The following is a 22811-nucleotide window of genomic DNA, read 5'->3' on the forward strand; positions in this document are numbered from 1 at the left end:
GACAGGAAGCCAGACAGGAAGTCAGGTATGTGTCTGGGCCTGTCACGACTGCTTTATATGCTCCACATCTCTCTCTCTCTCTCTCTCTCTCTCTCTCTCTCTCTCTCTCTCTCTCTCTCTCTCTCTCTCTCTCTCTCACTGTCTCTCTCTCTCTTTCTCTCTCTCTGTCTCTAACCGTGGTCCACTTTGTATCTCTAACCAGAACCAAACTTTGATGTCCCGAGTGAGGCTGCTCCAGAAAACCTTCAGGAACAGTTTAGAAGTCAGGCGGATGTTTGGTGTGAACTTGTTTACCGACTAGTGACACTGGAGGGGAGATAATACTGTGCAGCTCCCTGAAAACTTCATTACAGCTCTGCTGATTTATACTATCATTAGAAATACTGGCATGTCCTCACACACACACACACACACAAGGGTCCAAATACACGCCAAGGGCACAAACAGAATATCATAAAATATTTCAGGGCACATTCAGTTTTAGTGAAAAGAAGGGAGAGAGGATGGAGGAGATTATAGAGGAGGAAAGGAAAGGATAAAGGAGGAGAGGAGAGGAGGAGACGATGGATGCGGAGAGGAGACGATGGATGAGGAGAGGAGACGATGGATGAGGAGAGGAGACGATGGATGCGGAGAGGAGACGACGGAGGAGGAGACAATGGAGGAGGAGGAGGAGGAGGAGAGCAGTGCTACCTTGTCTGTCTGCTGCTCATCTCTCTCCTCAGCAGCAGCCTCCAGATTGGGCTGCACCTGCAGGTTCCAGCGATCCAGCTGCACCATGTTCCCGTCTTCCACGTGGGACAGGATCTTGGACACAGGCTCGTCTGTGTAGCCCTGCAGGGACACGGGACGTCAGGCCGTGGGTGTGTGGGGGTGGGGGTGTGTTTTGGAGTGCTGTGTGTATGCAGTATACACGCACGGTGTGTACAGTGTGTGTGTGTGTGCGCGCTCACCCCTCCCCAGTTGAGGGTCCGGGCCAGGTCGTTCCCAGTGCCCAGAGGCAGCACGGCCACAGCAGGCTGGGGGTTCAGCTGCAGCTGGTCCAGAGTAGACAGGATCCAGCCCACCTAAACACACACACACACACACACAGATATACATCCTTTATTAAGAAAGTGACTTTGTATTTGTGAGCATGTGTTTGTGTGTGTGTGTGTGTGTGTGTGTATGTGTGTGTGTGTGTGTGTGTGTGCTTACCGTGCCATCTCCCCCACACGCCAGGATCCTCAGGTTGTGGACCTTACGGTACAGCTCTAACCTATAGACACACACGATTGTTATCATAAATATTTTTACTGTACCTACTGACACACACACACACACAGTATGATCACCTACTGGTTGTGTACAGTATACAGACACACCATCCTCAATTACAGCTAATATCATTCAGATTGCAGATCCACAGTCTCTGGTAATAATGAGGTTCTCTACACAAACAGCTCAAATCCAGCTCATCAACAGTGTATGTGTGTGTGTGTGTATGTGTATGTGTGTGTGTGTGTATGTGTGTGTGTATTTGTTTAGCTGCACAGTGCTACTGTTTGCCAGGACACACAGAGGTAGAACAGAGAAAGTGATCTCTTCTCAGACCAGACCAGCCTCATTAGGCTGACACACTGAGGGAGCCGTGTGTCTGAGAGTGGGTGTGAGAGAGTGTGTGTGTGTGTGTGTGTATTGCCAGACCATGTGAGATGGAGAGAAAGTTTGCACCTGGTGTTTTCAGGAAGCTGCATACTGAAGTGAAATTAAAAACACAGCTGAAGTCTTTGAAAAGTTTTTCTTTCTCCGAAAACAGAAAGTGCAAATTTAGGTGGCTGCGAAAAAAACACTGTTTTATCTTTGTAGATTGTGTTTGGGCTGAATGATGAAGTGCATCCTACAAAGGGTCTCACCAAAACCACAATATAAATGCTTTATCCTCGACACGCAAGACACACACACATAACCCCCTGCACACATGCCATACACACAGCACAAATATACACACACAAACACAGACAGCAGACATACCCATCCTTAGGTCCGCCCTGGCTGAGATCAAACACCTGACGAGGATTCAAGTACCACATGAAGGACTGGATAATCTTAGCCCCCTGGAAGAGGAGAGACAATAGGTGGAGAGGAGAGAAGAGGAGCAGAGAGGATGAGAGAGAGAGAGACAGAGAGACAGAGAGAGGAGGAGAGAGAGAGACAGAGAGACAGAGAGAGGATGAGAGAGAGAGACAGAGAGAGGAGGAGAGGAGAGAAGAGGAGCAGAGAGGATGAGACAGAGAGACAGAGAGACAGAGAGAGGAGGAGAGAGAGAGACAGAGAGACAGAGAGAGGATGAGACAGAGAGACAGAGAGAGGAGGAGAGGAGAGAAGAGGAGCAGAGAGGATGAGACAGAGAGACAGAGAGACAGAGAGAGGATGAGAGAGAGAGACAGACAGAGACAGAGAGAGGATGAGAGAGAGAGACAGAGAGAAGATGAGAGAGAGAGACAGAGAGAGGATGAGAGAGAGAGAGAGAGAGAGAGAGAGAGAGAGAGAGAGAGAGAGACAGAGAAAGAGAGGATGACAGAGAGAGACAGAGAGTGGATGAGAGAGAAACAGAGACAAAGAGAGCGTGAGAAGAGGAAGAGGCAAACGCAGGCTGTTCAAAATAATTTACGTGTGACTGAATGTGACAGAAAATTGGCTAATGGCTATCATGCTTGCATGAATGATCTGTGGGGGGGGGGGGGGGTTGATGTGTTGGCGGAGAGAGGGGGCAAGTGAGGGGAGAGGGGTTGAAGTATTAGGGGATGAGGTGTTGGGGAGGGGATGGTGGATGTTGTGTGTCCCAGGAGACCTCCACCCAACCAATCAGAGAAAGAACAGTCAGGATGTTGGACTCGCCTGAGTAGGTCTGCACTGACATAGACAAGACAGCAGTGTGTGTGTGTGTGTGTCTCACCTGATTCCCTCCACTCTTGGGGTTGACAAACACCAGCAGAGGCTTCATGAGCTGGGAGGGAATGGGCCTGACAATGAATGGCTTCCATCTAGCCTCCTGGAGGGGAGAGGAGGGGAGGGTAGGGGAGGGGAGAGTTTTACAGCAGTCATGAGGACAGATATCTCTGGGATCTCCCCTGTGTATAGTTCCAGTATGTACTTGTACAGGATAAGGACGTCAGGCTAACCCAGTAAGGGTAGAAGCAGGCTCCACTATGTCTCCTGTAGAACCATTATGAACCAATCGCTCTATCCCGCAGTCTGGCCCAGCCAACCTCTGATTGGCCAAGAGCAGGAAGAATGTCCTCATCAATCAGCCTATAGTGTCTACTGATGTGATTGAGTTTCCGCCCCCCAGTCTGAACACAGTAGACGCTCAGGTCCAGTACAGCTCTGACCCCCTGATCAATCAATAAATCAATAACGTGGACGACAGCGTGCCGGTCACATGTTTTAGTCTAGAACACACATGCACCAGCAGGATTCCATGTACAGCTTTCACAAACAGGAAACCCCATATAAGGTCACAGTGGAGGAGTTGGACGCGCTGTCCCAGAATGAAGCTCTTACTGTGGTTCTACACCCCCAACACGTACACTTCAAACACAACATCCAAATATGTCTGGCAGCACTCACCAACGTTCAGAATAAGAACAGGGGGCAGGGCCTTACTTTTGGCCATCAGACAAAGCATGCTAACGTTCGGCCTGGTTGGCCCTCATCTCTGATGGAAGCCAACCAGGCCGACCCACCAGGCCGACCCACCAGGCCGACCCACCAGGCCGACCCACCAGGCCGACCCACCAGGCCCACACATGTATGGTCAACGGCCGTACCTCTGCACCCTTCTTGCTAGACTTGCGCTTGAACGACGTTCGTTTTTTCTTTTTACTGGACTTCAGGGATGTCTGGAGAGAGAGAGAGAGAGATAGAGAGAGAGAGATAGACAGACAGACAGACAGACAGAGAGATAAAGCGAGAGAGAAAGGGTGGGGGAAACATCAAAGGGAAGAAATCTTCCTCTCAACCACAGATCAACATATCTGTACATATACGTATGTTTTTATGCAACATGAGAGATGGATACATCGGTGACAGCAACGTTAGCGGCGCTCTGGTCAGTGACAGCACTTATTGTGTGGAGGTACGCTGCCCTCTGCTGGTAAGACTGCCGCTGGAGCAGGGCTGCAGCGAGGACTAAAGATATGGGTCCAATCCAATAGTACATATGGTTTATTGACAAGTGTGACAGCCTACCTGTGGCCTGCGAACGTGGATGATCCAGGTGGGCGGGACTATGACGGCAGCATGGGCGCCCAGAGAACATGCCTCCTCAATCTGTTGCAGCATGAAGCATGACACCTTGTTGTGATACTGGACACACACACAAACACACACACACAAACACACACACAGGGAGGAAAGAGATGTTCAGAGTTCTGACAGCTTCATGGCTTGTCATTTATCTTTAAGCCCCTCTCACCGCACACACACATACACGTACACAAACACACACACACAAAACACCAAACAGACCACTAACCTCCATTATTCACAAGGAACTACTGAGTCACCACTTCACAAGCGCTTATCACCTGCTCACAGTTACACATAATGTACCAAGACAGTCAGAACACTTACTGCCTGTTTGCACCAGGAACAGCTGATGGCCACAATTTCTTTACTGTGAAAGGCAAACTTCTGCTGGAAGCCCTGAGAGCAGACACACACACACACAAGTATGAGAGGCGTGTGAGAGGCGTGTGAGGGAGTGTTGTGCGGGAGTGTTGTGAGGGAGTGTAGTGAGGGAGTGTGACCTGAGTGTAGGACGGCCGTGCAGCAGCTCACCTTGCCACACTGACGACACTTGCCGTCCTGACGCCGCCGGTGGACCCAGTGGTGCCTCACGATGCTGGGCTGAACAACAGAACACACCACAACATACATCCAGTACATGTATCTACTAGGACGCCCGCTTGCCACTGTTTGGAGTGGAGGATGAGAGGGAAGAGAACTTGGAGGAGGACGAGGGAGAGAAGAAGGAGGAAGCAAAGAAGAGGAGGAGGGAGAGGAGAAGGGGCAAGAGGAAGGGGAGAAGGACTACAGTGGGTACTGTAGCGCAAGAACAATATGAGCAGGAAGAGAAGAGAGGAACACAAGGGGAAGGATGAGCAGGACAGATGAGGTCGAGAAGAAGAGAGAGATCAGTACCTTACTCACCTCCCTCAGGTTCCTGGAGCCTGACTCCCGAAAGGAGGGCTTGCACCTGAAGTTGATCTGCAGGACAAAAGAGAGCATCCTTACCTCTGATCACTCATCATATCACCTCCAATCATTCATTCAAGTCATTTACTCATCGGTGCATTCATTCACTCATGTCTGGTTATCATGTTAGGTTGCGTCCCAAAAGTCAATCCAAACCCAGAGAGAGAGAGAGAGAGAGAGAGAGAGAGAGAGAGAGAGAGAGAGAGAGAGATGACCCCTTTGGCCCAATGGAGCCAAGAGTCAGGGGTTAGTGGGTCAGGGTCAGAGAGCACACTGACCTGGAGAGAGCCGTAAAGTGCCATGGTAACCATAAGAAGCCAGGTCAATTCTGGAAGGCATTCTGACAACCCATCACCAAACCTCCACCACACTAACAAACCATTGATCAAATAACAGCTAATCTTGACCACTAACAAACAGTTACCTAACCATAAAGTAGCCAGCGGGTACAGAGCATCCATCTTGTCAACAGTTAAAATAAAATGATAGATTAGCGATTGCAGATTCTAATCTTTCCCAGAATCCTCTGTAATGTCGGTTGACCAGAGGAGGAAGTTGTCAGAGGTATGTGTAAAGCAGGAAGTGCCATATATCCAACAGAAATTCTTCTCCTAACCATGCCCACTGGGAGCCATGTGGGGGGTCCCTAACACTTCCTTCTTTATGCATTCCTTGGCAACTATAAGGAAGCCCCGCCCAGACTTACAGTAAACCAATGTAAACCCTGTGGGGGACAGCCAATCAAAGCAGTCTTGTGAAGAGTGCCATTTTGATCATTTAAAGAGAGAATTCCAATCTGGATGCAGTGAAGGTGGGGCCCAAGGGAAAGGGAGATGGGTGGACAAGAGCTGAAGAGGCTCTGGAAAGCAAACTGAGAGAGGGGGAGGGGGGAAGGGGGGTAGAGATGAAGGGAGACTGAAAGGGAGAGAGAAATGAGGGAGGGAGGGAGGGTGGGTCTCACTCTAAAGTCGGTGTCTTTAACTGGGTTGCTGTCATCATTGGAGGGGTTTGGTGTCTCCTGGTTGGACAGCTGGAGGGGAGGGGGAGGTTGGCATGACTACTGTATGATGGTTTTGATGGGATGTCAACATTATGAAGTCTCCATCAAATGTATCCAGGTGTATCTGAGGGCTTCACTGTTGTGTTGTGACTGTGTCCGTATGCTGAAGAAAGATATTTAGTGGGTGTGCATGTGTGTGTGCGTGTGTGGGGGGGTTGTATGTGTGTGTGTGTGTGTGTGTGGGGGGGGGGGGGGTTGTGTGTGTTTGTGTGTGTTGTTGTGGAAAAAACATCGTTGAAATTATGAGGATGGGTAATGATTATGGAGTTATATAATTGAAAATGAACCTCTTAATCACCTTTTTTACTTTTATGTGCTATTATACTGAAAACCAGATGCAAAGCTGTTGACTGATTAGTATTGCCACTAACATGTAGAAGATATTAAGCCCAAAGTGCAAACCTGGATCATTGGGGGCTGAGTGCGAGAGAAGACTGTGTATATGCTTCGTCCATAGAAAACTACAAGGCCCAGCTATCATGAGGCATATTTAAGGCCCTATACCCAGAAACCTAGTTCAGCTGGCCTTCAAGGCCAGAGCAAAAAACAAATAGGAGAGTTTTCTATGTATCTGTAATCTGAAGCCCCTAGGGTGAGAGACCATTAGTGTGAGAAATGCATCATGTATCTGTGACAAACACATAATGTACCAATAGCAAAATTACACAAGATAATAAGGTTTAGATATATAAGAGGAATATCAAGAGAAATATTTTAGTCTGATCCCAGGATTTTGCTCACGTTTGTTGGAATCACTCTGTCGCCTTGGATTTTAATAAACACTTTGCATTAAACGTTCCAGTGCTGTTTTTGAACTTAGAAAATTAGTTGAAGACGTAGAATATTTTTCACATCAGTGTGTGTGTGTACGTGGTGTGTGTGTGTGTGTGTGTGAATGAACTCCTACCTTCTCCAGCTGCTGGATACAGAGGGTGTGCACCACTATCTTACAGGCCACACATTTCTTCCTTGCGACAGACTTTTGCTGAAAGAAAGAGAACAGAAAGAGAAGAAAGAGAGAGAGAGACATGTTATATCAACATTCCTTCTTGTAAAGTTGTGTGCTGCATACATCTGGACACCAGATGGAGCTAGACTGCAGGCTGTGGTGGAACATGAGCCACTCAACTAGAGAAGAACAGAGAGAAACAGAGAGCAAGCCATATCTCCCCCCGCCCCCAGACTAATATAATGACCAGGGCTGTACATACTGAAACAATGCTGTTTACGTGTATATGATCAGATCTAGAAGAAAAGAGGTTTAAGGTTTGGTTTCAATACTATTGGTAGTATCCATGCTGCTGTTTGATCTTAGCTTCATGTCATCATACAGTGCATACACTCTTTAAAAGCAGTCTCTGTAGATTTGGGCATGGGGAAACTCTGGACTCTGGATGTTTGATAAAGATCAGGACTATTTAGAGTATAAGTAGTGGATCAATTCCAGGATCAGGACTTTTTAGATGATGAGGGGAAAGCTGGACTGGATCAGTAAGAGGATCAGGACTAAGGAAAGCTGCTGTCACCTGCAGCTCATAGGGAGATAATACTCCCCTCTTGTCTCAGGGATTATACATCATCCCTGCTGATGAATCCTTCAGCCCTCCCTCCCTCCCCCTTCCTCTCATCCCTCCCCCTTCCCTCTCTTCCCCTTCCATCGCTCCCTTCTCCCCCCCCCCCCCCCTGGCCCGGGTCCATGCAGACGGCATCTGTTGCTGTATAATGTCAGGGATGGCTCAAACACACACATACGCGCATGTATACACAAACACACGCACACACATACCCGCAAACACTCACCAGTGTTTTGGCGACGCAGTGCTGTTCTCCTACGTAGCAGAAGTCTCCGGAGCCGCTGGTTTCAAACCAGATGTGCTCCCCATACAGGGCACTTTCCTGGGGAAGGGGGATTCATGTTGACGGGGGTTGGAGGTGGGAGCAGAAGAGAGGAGGAGAGGATGTAGACAGGGGGCAGGGTTGGGGCAGATGACAGAAGAAGTGAGAAGTGACTAATCCACAGTTTGGAGGAGAGCCAGGCTTTGACGGGGTTAGACAGGGCTGGAGGGGACTAAGCTGGGCTTGGCTGGACAGGTTGTATAAGTTCTACTCACGGTCCAGTCCACACAGCTGCTGATCTCCCGGTCGGGGTCAAGCCGGGCCAGTGTGGAGGCGCTGGGCGTGGCTGACAGGTGCTGCAGGCCAGACTTGGCGATGGCCTTCCTGGAATGACAGATGAAACACAGATGTGAATGATCCGGGCACCAGGTACATGTCTGGTACCAACACAGATCCAGAGTGAGTACAGGACCAGGAACAAGGATATGACCCGCTACCAACACATCATAGACCCCAGACATACAGTACATAGTGCATGACTCAACACGACTCAACCCAAACTCATCCAAAGTATGATGGACCAGAACCGTATCTTTTTCTCAACTAGATAAGTCACTTTGTCACTATGACATGTAGTACTGCAATACCTTCACATCGATTAGAAACCCTGTGTGTTTTCCCCAGAGCCTGTTCTAGAACAGTGTAACAGTGGTGACCTAGAGCCTGTTCTAGAACAGTGTAACAGTGGTGACCTAGCATGGCGGTCCTTGTTACACATCCAGAGGGCTGCCTGCAGAGCCCCGCAGTGAGGAGGACAAGATTTGACAGGTTTGCGTGAAACTTTACACATACTACAGACCTCCCTTCCTCCCTAGAAACCATCCCACTGTAACACACACATCCGCACATTCTCCTACCCTCTCACCTCCCAGTCCTTTCTCATCTCATGAAGTAAACAGGATAAGAAAATATACTCTCTCTCGCTCTCTCTCTCTCGCTCTCTCTCTCTCTCTGTCTCTCTCTCTCTCTCTCGCTCGCTCACACCAACACACATACAGACACACACAAACACTCACGGACATACACGCACACACCGCAAAGTGTCCTATCCAATCAGAGACTACATACGAGATGAAGGTGGTCCAGGTGTCTAGCCTGGGGTCATAGTGGATTCCCTGCAGCAGGGAGTCCCGGCGTCCCGCCTCCCTCCAGCAGGGGGGGCAGTGGTACAGGTTGGGGGAGGACAAGGAAGGGGAGGTGAGGGAGGGTCGTCTCCTGCCCTGGAGGCCGGGGCTGGGCCAGGGGCCGGTCTTGGGGCCGGGGGAGAGCCTGTACACCTGGCTGGCCCTGCGGTAGCGCCCATACACGCCGCACGCCGCGCGGCTCCGATACACGGCCTCCGCCGGCAGCAGGTGGGAGGAGTTACGTCGCAGGCAGCGCGGGGCACGGATCAGGGGGCGGGGCTGGATGCTGGACATATGAACATCTGCCGGGCCACTAGGCTCCTCCCACTCTGACCACAAAGATCCCTGCCCCTCAGGCTGTTTCTTCTCACTCCCACTGCCGGCCGCCCTGTCCTTAGCCACGCCCCCACCCTCCCTGTCCTTAGCCACGCCCCCACCCTCCCTGTCCTTAGCCACGCCCCCACCCTCCCTGTCCGTAGCCACGCCCCCACCCTCCCTGTCCGTAGCCACGCCCCCACCGCCGCAAACGCCGTCCTCCTCAGACTCAGAGCAGGAAGAGTAGGAGGTCTCCGTCCCTCCCTCCTCCGACTCCCCCTCGGGGCTCATCTGCACCAGGCTGGCCAGCAGCATGGAGGGGCCCAGCAGGTGGGGGTCGATGGTCCTCTGCCTTGCGGCCCGCCGTCTCCGCACAGAGAAGCGGGGGTGGACGCAGGAGATGGTGGTGCTGGAGCGCCGGCGAGCCTGGTGCCTGGTCTTCAGCATAAGCCTCTCCCCCTTGACATCCTCCCCCCCGCTGTCCTGCATCCTCACGCTGGGCCTCCGCCGATAGGCCAGGGCTGAGGAGGCGGGGCCGGCGCTGGACCTCCTCCTCTGGGCAAGGCTAGAGGGCGGTAGGCCCACGTTGGAGGTCTTTCTCTGGGGCAGAGCGTGTGGTGCGAGTCCCACGCTGGACCTGCGTCTCTCCACCAGGCCAGTAGAGGGCAGGCCGACGCTGGAGCGCCGACGAGCCTTGCTGCTGGGGACTGCCACTCCCGCCCGGTGGTGCAGGCATCGCTCTGCCCCTTTCAGGCGAAAATGCCGGCGGAAAAATGTGTCCATGACGCCCAGGAGGGCTGTGTGGAGGGTGGAGGGGCCGGCGGAGCCCCCGGTGCCCCGTCACTGAGCTGAGGCTGTGGGGACATACAGGAGGCCGTCAGCAACACCAGGCAACACACTGTGGTCTGTCGAGATGCAGCACGGAATCTGTTAGCCTGAGTGGACTTCACACTGCCAGAGAGGATGTGAACTCATGAATACTGCCAGAGAGGATGTGAACTCATGAATACTGCCAGAGAGGATGTGAACTCATGAATACTGCCAGAGAGGATGTGAACTCATGAATACTGCCAGAGAGAATGTGAACTCATGAATACTGCCGGAGAGGATGTGAACTCATGAATACTGCCAGAGAGGATGTGAACTAATGAATAAGGCCAGAAAGGTACAATTCCACAGAAAAGCACAATTCCATTGAAAAATTACTTTAAACCGCCTCAATTATTGTGTCTAAGCCGGACTCCATGGACCACTAGATGATTCCGTGGCCTTCCTCAGTATAAGTCTGACAGAGCCAACCAACAGTCTCTCTGAGAACAGATACTACATTTACATTTAGTCATTTGGCAGACGCTCTTATCCAGAGCGACTTACAGTAAGTACAGGGACATTCCCCCGAGGCAAGTAGGGTGAAGTGCCTTGCCCAAGGACACAACGTCATTTGGCATGGCCGGGAATCGAACTGGCGACCTTCAGATTACTAGCCCGATTACCTAACCGCTTAGCCACCTGACTCCCATACTAAGCCATGCTGACTATTGTGATGACCTTGTTTCCTGCCAGACGGTTGGTCAAGGTTTGATTCCCACCAGATGTAACGTGAGAGGAGTCTGTCTGGAGAAAGTGAAGCTGGGTTGAGATAACCTGGTTAATGATAGCAGTGTTGACGTCAAAACTACAACATCGCAGGAGGCTATATTTAGACACAGCCCTTAAGAGACACAGGGCGCACACACACACACACACATGCAAACAAGCAAACACACACACACATTATCAGATCCTGTATGAGGCAGAACTAAATGATACAGCAGGATCAGGTGACGTCATGTCCGCTTCAGTTAGTCCCTTTGCTCACAACAGCAGTACACCAACAACCACAGACCAGTACAGACCAGTACAGACCAGTACAGACCAGTACAGACCAGGGAAGACCAGTACAGACCAGGGAAGACCAGTACAGACCAGTACAGACCAGTGCAGACCAGTACAGACCAGGACAGACCAGTACAGACCAGTACAGACCAGTACAGACCAGTGCAGACCAGGACAGACCAGTACAGACCAGTACAGACCAGGACAGACCAGGACAGACTAGTACAGACCAGTGCAGACCAGGACAGACCAGTACAGACCAGGACAGACCAGTACAGACCAGTACAGACCAGGACAGACCAGTACAGACCAGTACAGACCAGAACAGACTAGTACAGACCAGTGCCACATATACGCCTACAGACTTGTGGAGCATGGAGATTCCGTCTCTCACTTTGTCTCACCAAGGTTTTCATTCAAACTCACTTACCTACACTTGGAGAGAAAAGCACACTTTTGAGCAGAGAAGATACAGAACATATTGAATAGGTGAGCACATACTGCAGACACACAAGTACACAAAAACACACGTTCGTACACAAACAAACAAACACACTACGTAATAGCTGGCACCACTTCATTTCAATGTGAATGGAATGCTGGAGCCTGTCTGCTGTTCCTTTGATGGGTCTCCTCATCATTCTGTTGAGGAGGAGAGCAGAGGCTCTCTAAGTGGATTATACATGCACAGAAAAGTGGCATAAACAACTTAGACAAGACGGGCTGATGGTGCGTTTGTGCGTGGTTGTGTGTCTGTGTGGTGTGCGTGCGTGTGTGTCTGTCTGTGCATGTGTTTGTAGGAGAGTTCTGCTGCACTAATTGATAAAAAAAATGTTTTTCCAAAGGGCATGTTTACACCATCTTGTAGACAATAACCCAACCATTTTTTACTGTAAACAGAAAATGATTAGGCCATTGTTTTGGCCTGGCATCATAGACCCGTCCATATTGTAGTAGTAGTAGTAGATACCTTATTTATCCCAAATGAGATATTGTAACAGGCATATAGAAGAAATAGGAAAAATAAATAAAACTACGCAATATACAAATACAAGAGGAAAATATCAATTCTGAGTCTAAACAAAGTCAATGTGCCCAACCAATCACTGAACCCCCTTAATGCACACATGGACACAACACGCACACACATGCATATGCACACAATCTGTCAATACCTGTGTGTGTGTGTTGTGTGTCTTACGTAGAGAGGAAGAGAGAGAGAAAAAAGAGAGGAGATGAGTGGAGTTATGTAACAGCAGTCGTGTGCATTGTATTAATCTGCATCCAGTGCTGATCCTAAAGAGAGAGTTGAACAAGCGAGGGAGGAGGGATGAGGAGAAAGGGAGAGTGAGTGGGAGAGCGACAATGAGGGAGAGAGAGACAAAGACATCCTCTAATGAGTGTGTACGTCCTAGTCATGTCGTGTCATGTTGGGATCTGTCTTCTCATCCCGCTTTACTTTTAAAGAATGATCAATATCAATACGGTCTCTATATCAATACTGTGTGTTCATCTGTTTTGAATCAGAAGGTAGGGGGAGAGAAAGAGGAGGATATTTCCATCGCATCAGTCTACTCTGATTAGTTATCGACAGTATCTCCATATAAAATAGAGAACACATGAGACTATTTAAACCGTTCCTGGATTACACACACACGTACAATTACACACACAAATGTAAAAGTTCCTCATGTTTAGAAGAAAAAACTGATGCCAGCATTCAATATGAATACATGAGTGTGTTTATGTGTGTGTGTGTGTGTGTGTGTGTGTGTGTCAGGTGAGGCAGGGTAGGTAAGGGGGTGAGAGGGGTGAGTTATTTATAGCTCTCTCTTTGCAAATCCTATTGTCTGCTCCAATGTGCCAGGCTCCAGACCTACCACCAACTAAGAGAAAGAGAGAGGTCTGATTGGACCACAGTCACCCTGCCAACATCCGGCTAATATGCCGAGAGGGAGTGTGAGTGGGCGCGAGTGTGTGTTCATCATGCAGTGATGGATATTGACCCCCTGGTAAACACTGCTATAGAGTCATGACTCTGTCAGCAGGGAGCGTCCATCTCACTGGAGGGGCTTTCCTGAACAACCAGGCCAGACCATGAGTCCCAGACCAGTCCCAACCGGACCACAACACCAACAGTCCTATCCAGATCAGTTCAGTCCATTTAGTTGAGTGGAATTGATAGTTTAGTTGAATATAGTCCGGCCAGTCTTTAAAGAGCAGTTTAGTTCAGCCTGGTTTAGTCCAGTAGTCTGGTTACATGGACATGGAGCAGCTGTACCGTGTTCTGACCTTACTGGTATGACAGCAGGCAGCACCATGGTGTGGCACAAGCATATTACATTGCGTGCGTGTGTGCGTGCGTGTGTGCGTGTGTGTGTGTGTCTGGCAGGGAAGGTAAGGGCAGTGCAGAAAAACATAAAACAGGTGTGACATCAAAGGTTGACTTAAATCATGGTGTGTGGGAATGGAGATTCAGAATCAGAGTCAGTCACAGAGAGGGTATGGACAGAGAGAGAATAGAAAGTACAGACAAAAAGATGAGGAGAGTAGTGAAAAATACAGAAAAAATGAGCAGAGAGAATAATATAGGAGTGAATAGAGAGGAGAGAGAGTGTAAGGGAGTAGAGTAAGTGAGGATAGAGAAATGAGAGGGGAGAGGAGAGGAGAGCGTAAGGGAGTAGAGTAAGTGACGATAGAGAGAGGAGATGGATAATAGGGTTGTAGAGTAGCGAGCTTTATTCTGGGTTATTAGTACATTATTGACTTTTAGAACCGAGCATTGATGCCTTCCAGCAGACATTATGCTGCTGTTCATCCTATGTGTGTGTGTGTGTGTGTGTGTGTGTGTGTGTGGAGGAGAGGCGGGACTACCACCACTGGAAAATATCACCATTCATATCGGTCTCAGTAAATATTTACATGTGAACAGAGAAGCAGTCATAGAGAGTAACAACAAACTGCTGCTTACTCTGGTCTAGTTAGGTCTAGTCAGGTGTGGTCTGGTCAGGTGGGGTCTGGTCAGGTGTGGTCTGGTCAGGTGGGGTCTGGTCAGGTGGGGTCTGGTCAGGTGAGGTCTGGTCAGGTGTGGTCTGGTCAGGTGGGGTGTGGTCTGGTCAGGTGGGGTCTGGTCAGGTGGGGTCTGGTCAGGTGGGGTCTGGTCAGGTGGGGTCTGGTCAGGTGGGGTGTGGTCTGGTCAGGTGGGGTCTGGTCAGGTGTGGTCTGGTCTGGTCTGGTGTGGTCAGGTGTGGTCTGGTCTGGTGTGGTGTGGTCTGGTCTGGTGTGGTCTGGTCAGGTGGGGTGTGGTCTACATTCAGTGTGGTCTAGTCTAGTCTGGTTTTAAATCTAATCTGTATAAAATAAAACACAGTAGTAAATCTAAAACAATTTTAGAAAATAGGCTAGTAAAGCTACTCGTAGTTATCAATTAGGATAGTAAAGCTAATTAGCAGTTATGCTAGTAAAGTGACAAGCTGCAAATGGTGGGAAACTTCAGCTGTTGTTTATTTCCCACCGACTGGCCTTTGGGGCTGATTCAGGATCAGCCAGTTTGACCTCTCATGCTCACCCTCACTGGGCGGTGGTCCAGCCCAGCTGACCCCAGGTCAGATCCTGCATGCAAGGGTTAGGCTGCATGAAGGCCGCTGTCTCCGTCTGTTTTACCACATCACAGACACACACACACAAACGTAAATATGCACGCACAGTTTTACCACAGCATGACCGTTCCTGTTACCTCTGGGTTTGGAGCCAAACTTAACTGCGAGCAGACAGTGAGCTACTGTGTTCATTTATGACTTCAGCTTCCTTTCTAGAGGAGGCCTCTGACTTCACACTGTTTATGGCCAATCAGGTCGCTGCATACTGAGGCAACAGAGTCTGCTCAGAAATATACAGGGACTTATAATACTGTCAAATACAGTGAGTTCCATCGGTTTCCAAACCTGCTAATCTTTAATGGCCAGGTCTTTGATGCAAAAGGATCTTTTCTCTGTCTCTCTCACGTTCTCTCTTTCATTGTCTCTGTCTTTCTCCCCCGCCCTCTCTCTCCCCCACCCTTCCACCTCTCTCTCTGGCGGATCTTGTCCTCCTTCTGAATATCTGGCCCACAGTCAGAGGGTGGACGATTAAGTGTTGATTAAGCCTCAGATCGCTACATTTAAAAAACAAGACATGTTAGGCAATCACTCATATACAGTGCCCTCCAAAAGTATTGGAACAGTGAGGCCAATTCCTTTATTTTTGCTGTAGACTGAAAACATTTGGGCTTGACATCAAACGATGAATGTGAAACCAGAGATCAACGTTTCAGCTTTTATTTCCAGGTATTTACATCAGGATCTGATGCACAAATTAGAAAATATCACCTTTTTGTTCGAACCCACCCATTTGTCATGTGAGCAAAAGTATTGGAACATGTGACTGACAGGTGTGTTTTGTTGCCCAGGTGTGTCCTATTACATACATTATTCAATCAATAAATACCACTGAATGTCTACACTCAGGTTCAGATTGGGTAAGATAGGTTTTGTCTATGCAGACTGTATTCAGAGGTGAAAACAACATGAAAACCAGAGCGCTGTCTTTGGGTGAAAAACAAGCAATTGTGAGTCTTAGAGAAGATGGAAAATCAATCAGAGCCATTGCAGAAACATTGGCCATAGCCAGTACAACCATTTGGAATGTCCTGAAGAAGAAGAAAACTACTGGTGTACTAAGTAACAGACGTCGAACAGGTAGACCAAGGAAAACATCAGCAGTTGATGACAGAAACATTGTGAGAGCTGTAAAGAAAGACCCTAAAACAACTGTTAGTGAGATCAGCAACAACCTCCAGATGGCAGGAGTGAAGGTATCACTATCTACTGTTCGCAGAAGACTTCATGAACAAAAGTACAAGGGCTACACCAGAAGATGCAAACCACTCATTAGCAAGAAGAATAGGAAGGCCAGGCTGGAATTTGCCAAAAAGTACAGAGATGAACCTCAAAAATTCTGGGACAAAGTTTTATGGACTGATGAGACAAAGATTAACTTTTACCAAAGTGATGGAAAGGCTAAAGTTTGGAGAAAGAAAGGAACTGCTCATGATCCCAAACACACAAGCTCATCTGTGAAACACGGTGGAGGTAATGTCATGGCTTGGGCTTGCATGGCTTCTTCTGGGACGGGCTCATTAATCTTCATTGAGGATGTAACACATGATGGCAGCAGCAAAATGAACTCGGAAGTCTACAGAAACATTTTGTCTGCCAATTTAAGGAAAGATGCAACCAAACTGATTGGCAGAGCCTTCATCATGCAGCAAGATAACGACCCAAAACACACTGCCAAAACAACAAAGGAGTTCATCAGGGGCAAGAAATGGAAGGTATTAGACTGGCCAAGTCAATCTCCAGACTTAAACCCTATAGAGCATGCATTTTACCTGCTTAAGAGGAGACTGAAGGGAGGAACCCCACAAAACAAACAACAACTGAAAGAGGCTGCAGTGAAAGCCTGGGAAAGCATCAAAAAGGAAGAATGCAAAGGTTTGGTGACGTCAATGGGTCACAGACTTGCTGCAGTTATTGAAAGCAAAGGATTTGCAACTAAATATTAAGTCTTATTCACTTAAATATGTTTTAAGTATATCTGTTCCAATACTTTTGATCACATGACAAATGGGTGGATTCAAACAAAATGTGATATTTTCTTAGTTGTGCATCAGATCCTGATGTAAATACCTGGAAATAAAAGCTGAAACGTTGATCTCTGGTCTCACGTTCATTATTTGATGTCAAGCCCAAATGTTTTCAGTCTACAGCAAAAATAAAGGAATTCGCCTCACTGTTCCAATACTTTTGGAGGGCACTGTACGTCTCACTGAGGCAAACACGCCCGCTCCTTCAACAAGGACAAGCTTGATGTCATTCTTTACAGGGGTAAGATCCTGGAGACACAGGTCCCTCTCTCACCCCTAATATGAAATTCAACTGTCTTCATGATTATAAAATGTGTAGATTTCATAGTATGTCTTTTATGACTCTCTCCAGCAGAGAAAGACTACAGTACAGTGTGTGTGTGTGTGTGTGTGTGTGTGTGTGTGTGTGCGTACACACATGTGATCGAATCAACAATGTTCCTAGTCCAAACACACTCTCTGACAGTACAAACGTGCTAATAGTCACTCATTACTAGACAGTAACTAGATAACCAGCGTCTATGGTCTACAGTGTCAAACATGGACACACAAACACACACACAGTACACACACTGTGAGGGCGCTTACAGAAACCGTGCTGCATCCGACACAACTCCAGGTCAGATCACTAGATACCGCATGAAACATGAGGAACTTAAAGCAGTTCTGAGTCAAATACAACCTGAGTGAGTGAGAGAGCTCTCCATCCAGTGTCCCCTCGCTGCTCTCCTCTGTCAGCCGCTAGCCTGCCCGTAACGTTAGTCCACGAGTGACTGAGCCAGTGAGCCAGCGACAGGACGGAGGGAGAGAAATTAAAGAGAGAAAAGAGAGAGTGAGGCAAGAGGGAGAGGGAGGGAGGGTACAGAGAGGAAGGGAGGGCGGGCGGGCGGGAAAGCAAGTCGAGAGAGAACGACAGGGAGGGAGAGAGAGAAGCTTGTTTCCTGTGCATGGAGACTACGATACAGGCAGGCAGACTGGTAGAGTCGGAGTGTCATGGGGGAGGGGGGAGAGAGACAGGGTAAGGGGGAGGACGAGAGGTGGGGAGGGGAGGAGAGGGGAGGGGAGGGGTGAAAGGCTACACTAAAATAACTTTGTTAACAGAGTGGACTTCCTTGATGACCTCAGTTAATGTTATGCCTGCATGCACGCACACAGACCCACTCGCACACACACACACATGCAAACCACCCACACACACAAACACAAAGTGTAAGCAGTTGAAATTTGAATACCAAACCACAGGAAGAAGTGTGTGTGCATGTACGCCTGTGTGTGCGCACCTGTGTACATCTCGCGCATGTGAGTGTGCACGCGTTTGTGAGTGTGCGCTCATGTGCGTGCGTGCCTGTGTACGCTTTAAGTCCATTAACCCGTCTTTCTGTCACTCTGCAGTTTAATCTCTCTAAAGCCCAGGAGCAAATCCCCCCCCCCCCCCCCCCCCCCGATGATGTTGCCTAGGAGACGATCACACAGCAGGTCACTGGATGTTGCTGGAGGCTACTTGAGGTGTTTTTTGATATCTCTGATATCAAAGATTGCCCCTTGAGCGGACGCTCCATCATTGTGGTGATCCTATCCCAGAATCACATGCACCCCAGGTGTCTGTTGGTTCCCGGGCTCTGAGCAGCTGGGACCGGACACACACACACACACACACTGTGACTGTGACATTGAGACGTCTGCTGCTGTGTGGAGACGACCTCCCCTGGGGCACGGGTGTCTGCTCCTCTCCCGTACAGCATGAACACACACGGGCGTTCACGCGCCCTCAGACACGTTGCGTAAACAGACGACTGCACAGAGGCAAGCATGCAGAGAGGCCCACCACCCGCCCCAGAGGGGACAGAGAGGGGATGGAGAGCCCGGCGACAAACACCCCGCTGGTTGGAGCACTGTGGACCACCATGCACAGCCTTCCACACAGTCTTGTAGTCTCAAACTCTCTGTCAGTCTAAAAGCCACATAACCTCACGCTGCATGCACACACGTGTGACACACACACACACGACCTACAGTTCATGGACGTCACTAACACGAACGCATCACACACACACACCCTCGACTAGCACAGTCAACTCCTCAGATGCTTGGTTGGATGAGTCACGTTTCAAAACTTCCTTTCGCATGCTTTTCATCGAACCCACACACACACACAGACACACACACACAGAGCGACACACAAACGCATACACACACAGAGACACACACAGACGCACGGAGACACAAACACGCCTTCACAGAGATGAGAGGCAGAAACACATATCAGTTTGGTTTACTGGAAACCCAGCCAGTTCTTCTGGTGCGGCTCTGCGGCAGTGGGTCTGTACGTGTGTGTGTGGTGGAGGAAGGAAGGTTATGAGATCAGAGGAACTTGCAGGACAGAAAGTGTGAAGACGTGATGAGCAGGCAGGCCTGAGAGGCGGGAGACGTGCTCGAAGAGCCAGAGGATGGCTGAAGGTACCACAGGAACTGGCTGGGTTTCCAGTGACACAGACCAAACGGATATGTGTTTCTGCCTCTCATCTCTGTGAAAGCCTGTGTGTGTGTCTGTGTGTGTGTGTGTGTGTGTGTGTGTGTGTGTGTGTGTGTGTGTGTGTGTGTGTGTGTGTGGGGGGGGGGGGGGGGGGGTTACATGGAGAGCCACCTGTACACGTAGGCAGCAGTAATCCCTCAGAGGAATAGGTCAGCATATCAGCTCGACCTTTTATATCAGCCGCCGTTTTTCAGGGGAGCCACTTTAAGATGAACGTAATCCCTGTCATCTGCGTACTGTTTATAAATCTAAAACACGGCGTGAGGGTGAAGTGTGACGCGTGAGGCCAGCATAAAGGTCTGTCGGAGCAGAGCTGTTCAGTGGGGGAGTTCAGATGTTTAGGGCTGGCTGTGTTGGAAGAGCAGTGTCTCACTGTGCACAGGTCTACAGGGAAAGGTGTATTTATAGAGCATGTTGTCTGGAGATGTGCTGTAGAAGCAGTGACTCACTCTGCCATGGCCCTCAGCATTAAGGAGAGATGTTAGCGAGGGGAAGAGATGAGATGAGAGGGAGCGGGGAGGGGAGGAGAGGGGCGAGGCGAGGCGAGGCGAAGAGATGATGAGAGAGGAGGAGAGAGGAGAGTGGAGGTAGGAGGGAAGGAGAGAAAGGTTAGAGGGGAGAGGATGGGGAGGAGAGAAAAGAAGAGAGGATAATGGACAGGAGGGTAGAGGGGAGGAAGAGAGGAGGAGAGAGGACACAGTCCGGGTGGTGGTGGGGGTGGGGGCTGTGGTTATAATCTGTTGAGACAAGGGCATTGTCAGTTTGGCCCAATAGCAGCCCCACCCTGGAGACAGCTGTCCATTCCTGTCCCTGCGACCAGGGGGGCGTGAGGAGAGGGAGGGAGACGGAACTGTGCAAAAACATGTCAGTCCTCCTGAGTGTGACCCATGTCATCAGCCGTCAGTCAGTCAGGTTGGTTAGCATGTGGTGTCACTGCTGCCTGCTGGGGGTGTGGACACAGCAGCTCCCCCTACACCCTGGACCAGCCTGTGCAGCCTGGTTACTCACACAGAACATCTACTGAAACATCATGAAGGACTACATATCGAAACAAACATGAAGAACATTATGCATATCGGACTACATTTATGGAACTTGCGTCTGACAGAAGATAGTAAGACTGGACATTTTGATTGAACCACTTGGGTTTGAAATGGAATGATTTGATTCCTTTCATTTGATTGTCCCCATGATCGCGGCCTGTTCCTGTTCTTGCTGGTGAGTGTGTGCAGTGCTGAGTGCTGCCTGCTAGCCCTGGAGCACAGGAACCCCTCCAGCCTGGAGAGCACAAACAGACCTAAAAAGGAGCTGCTGCTACTGCTCAGTTTCCATGTCATCTGTGGTGTGTGTGTGTGTGTGTGTGTGTGCCTGCGTGTGCATGTGTGCGTGTGTGTGTGTTTGTGTGTGTGTGCGGGAGTGATGTGTGGGAGTGAGTGTGTGAGTTTGTGAGAGAGGAAGAGATCTAGCAGTTATCGAGCCCAGTTCAAGCATCTTATCTACTACTAACTACAGGGCCTTGTATCTGTTGACAGCATAATGAATAGGACACACAGTGACAAACTCCACACAAACACATATACACCCCCCCCCCCACACACACACACACACACACACACACACACAAAAACAAATGCACTAGATCCAGATATCGGCACAGACACATTTGCACCACACACAGACACACTACACAGTGACGCAGACAACACCAACACACACACCCAACAACACTGACTCACCACACACAGTCACATCACACAGAGACACTGTCAAAGACACAAACATTCTTAATCAAATTGACCACATACTAGCTGGCACAATGGTTTCCAGTTCCTCTTTGCAGTGGTAAAAAATGTTTTGTATATAAAATAATATAAACTATATGTATTATATTCTGCCTGATATCAAATGCCTTGCTTACTATAAGAGTAAAGACAAGGGTGGCACCTGCTGGTGGATATAAGCTTCTGCAGTCTTCTGCTTAGGGGGATGTTTGTCTGAGAACGTATAGACTCTGGACTGTATAGACTCTGGACTGTATAGACTCTGGACTGTATAGACTCTGGACTGTATAGTCTCTGGACTGTATAGACTCTGGACTGTATAGTCTCTGGACTGTATAGACTCTGGACTGTATAGACTCTGGACTGTATAGTCTCTGGACTGTATAGACTCTGGACTGTATAGAGACCACACCAAACATCTGATCTGAACAAGACAATTCCAAGACTCTGGACTGTATAGAGACCACACCAAATATCTGATCTGAACAAGACAATTCCAAGTCTCTGGACTGTATAGAGACCACACCAAACATATGATCTGAACAAGACAATTCCAAGTCTATGGTCTGAACTGAGACACTGGCTTCAAATTGTTCAGCGATGACAGAGACTGCTCTGCATTCTGGAGTATGCTAGATCTGTGATGCATGAGGTCATGAAACCTCCTGAGAACAACATGACCCCAGGAGAAGTGGATCAGGAAGTGGACAGGACGTGATGACGGCGTCCTGTTCTCCAGTGCGCTGTTCCTCTTCCTGTCCATACAGAGGGGTCTTTGACAGCCTGCGCTGGCTCCTCCTCCAGCTCCCCTTGCCTCTCTGCCCTGCCCCCTCCGCATCGCTCTCCCTCCTGTCTCTCCACTAGTCTCACCCCTTGCTTCTTCTCTCTTCCTCCGCCCGCCTCTCCGCCACCGGCTCCCTCGGCCTCCGCTCGTCCTGCTCCCTGCCTAACTCCCCAAAGCCTCGTCTTGTCATCAGCATTCAGGACTGACCGGACCGTGTGAGGCGAGCCTCTCGCCACTAGGAGGAGCCCAAACCCAACCCTTCAGACAGAAAGAGCTTTGGGAGTTAGAAACAGGAGACAACTGTAAGAGGGATTTTCAGGGCCGGCTAGTCTCCTCAAAATGGCAGGGGGACCGGCTAGAACAGAAGAATGAAGTGGACTGGGAGGACACAGAGATGGGGGTGTGTTTGTGTGGCCAGAGTCAGATACTCTCCTCCTCTCTCTTCCTCCTCTCATCCCTCCATTTGTCACAGGAGGTCTAGCTAGCTAGAGCTCCTCTTTCTTTTTCTCTGCCCTCTAG

At 49.4% G+C, this 22811-nt stretch overlaps 1 protein-coding gene across 1 annotated transcript in view; it reads right to left on the reverse strand.

The window, feature by feature from the left end:
• dgkza (diacylglycerol kinase, zeta a) overlaps window positions 1-18063 on the reverse strand; it is a 19504-nt gene extending 1441 nt beyond the window's left edge. The window contains exons 1-16 of the mRNA XM_047042352.1: window positions 17877-18063; window positions 9266-10490; window positions 8413-8521; window positions 8102-8197; window positions 7209-7286; window positions 6203-6271; window positions 5188-5253; window positions 4825-4893; window positions 4618-4689; window positions 4234-4350; window positions 3813-3884; window positions 2939-3034; window positions 2014-2096; window positions 1198-1258; window positions 954-1067; window positions 623-834 (exon numbers count right to left, since the gene is read on the reverse strand). Of these exons, the coding sequence (XP_046898308.1) occupies window positions 623-834; window positions 954-1067; window positions 1198-1258; window positions 2014-2096; window positions 2939-3034; window positions 3813-3884; window positions 4234-4350; window positions 4618-4689; window positions 4825-4893; window positions 5188-5253; window positions 6203-6271; window positions 7209-7286; window positions 8102-8197; window positions 8413-8521; window positions 9266-10419 (2468 nt within the window). The 5' untranslated portion in view covers window positions 10420-10490; window positions 17877-18063. The remainder of the gene's footprint in view (window positions 1-622; window positions 835-953; window positions 1068-1197; window positions 1259-2013; window positions 2097-2938; window positions 3035-3812; window positions 3885-4233; window positions 4351-4617; window positions 4690-4824; window positions 4894-5187; window positions 5254-6202; window positions 6272-7208; window positions 7287-8101; window positions 8198-8412; window positions 8522-9265; window positions 10491-17876) is intronic.
• Window positions 18064-22811: the final 4748 nt, after the last annotated feature.

This window comes from Hypomesus transpacificus, chromosome 19 (genome assembly GCF_021917145.1).
Source record: "Hypomesus transpacificus isolate Combined female chromosome 19, fHypTra1, whole genome shotgun sequence".
Classification (NCBI taxonomy): Eukaryota; Metazoa; Chordata; class Actinopteri; order Osmeriformes; family Osmeridae; genus Hypomesus; species Hypomesus transpacificus.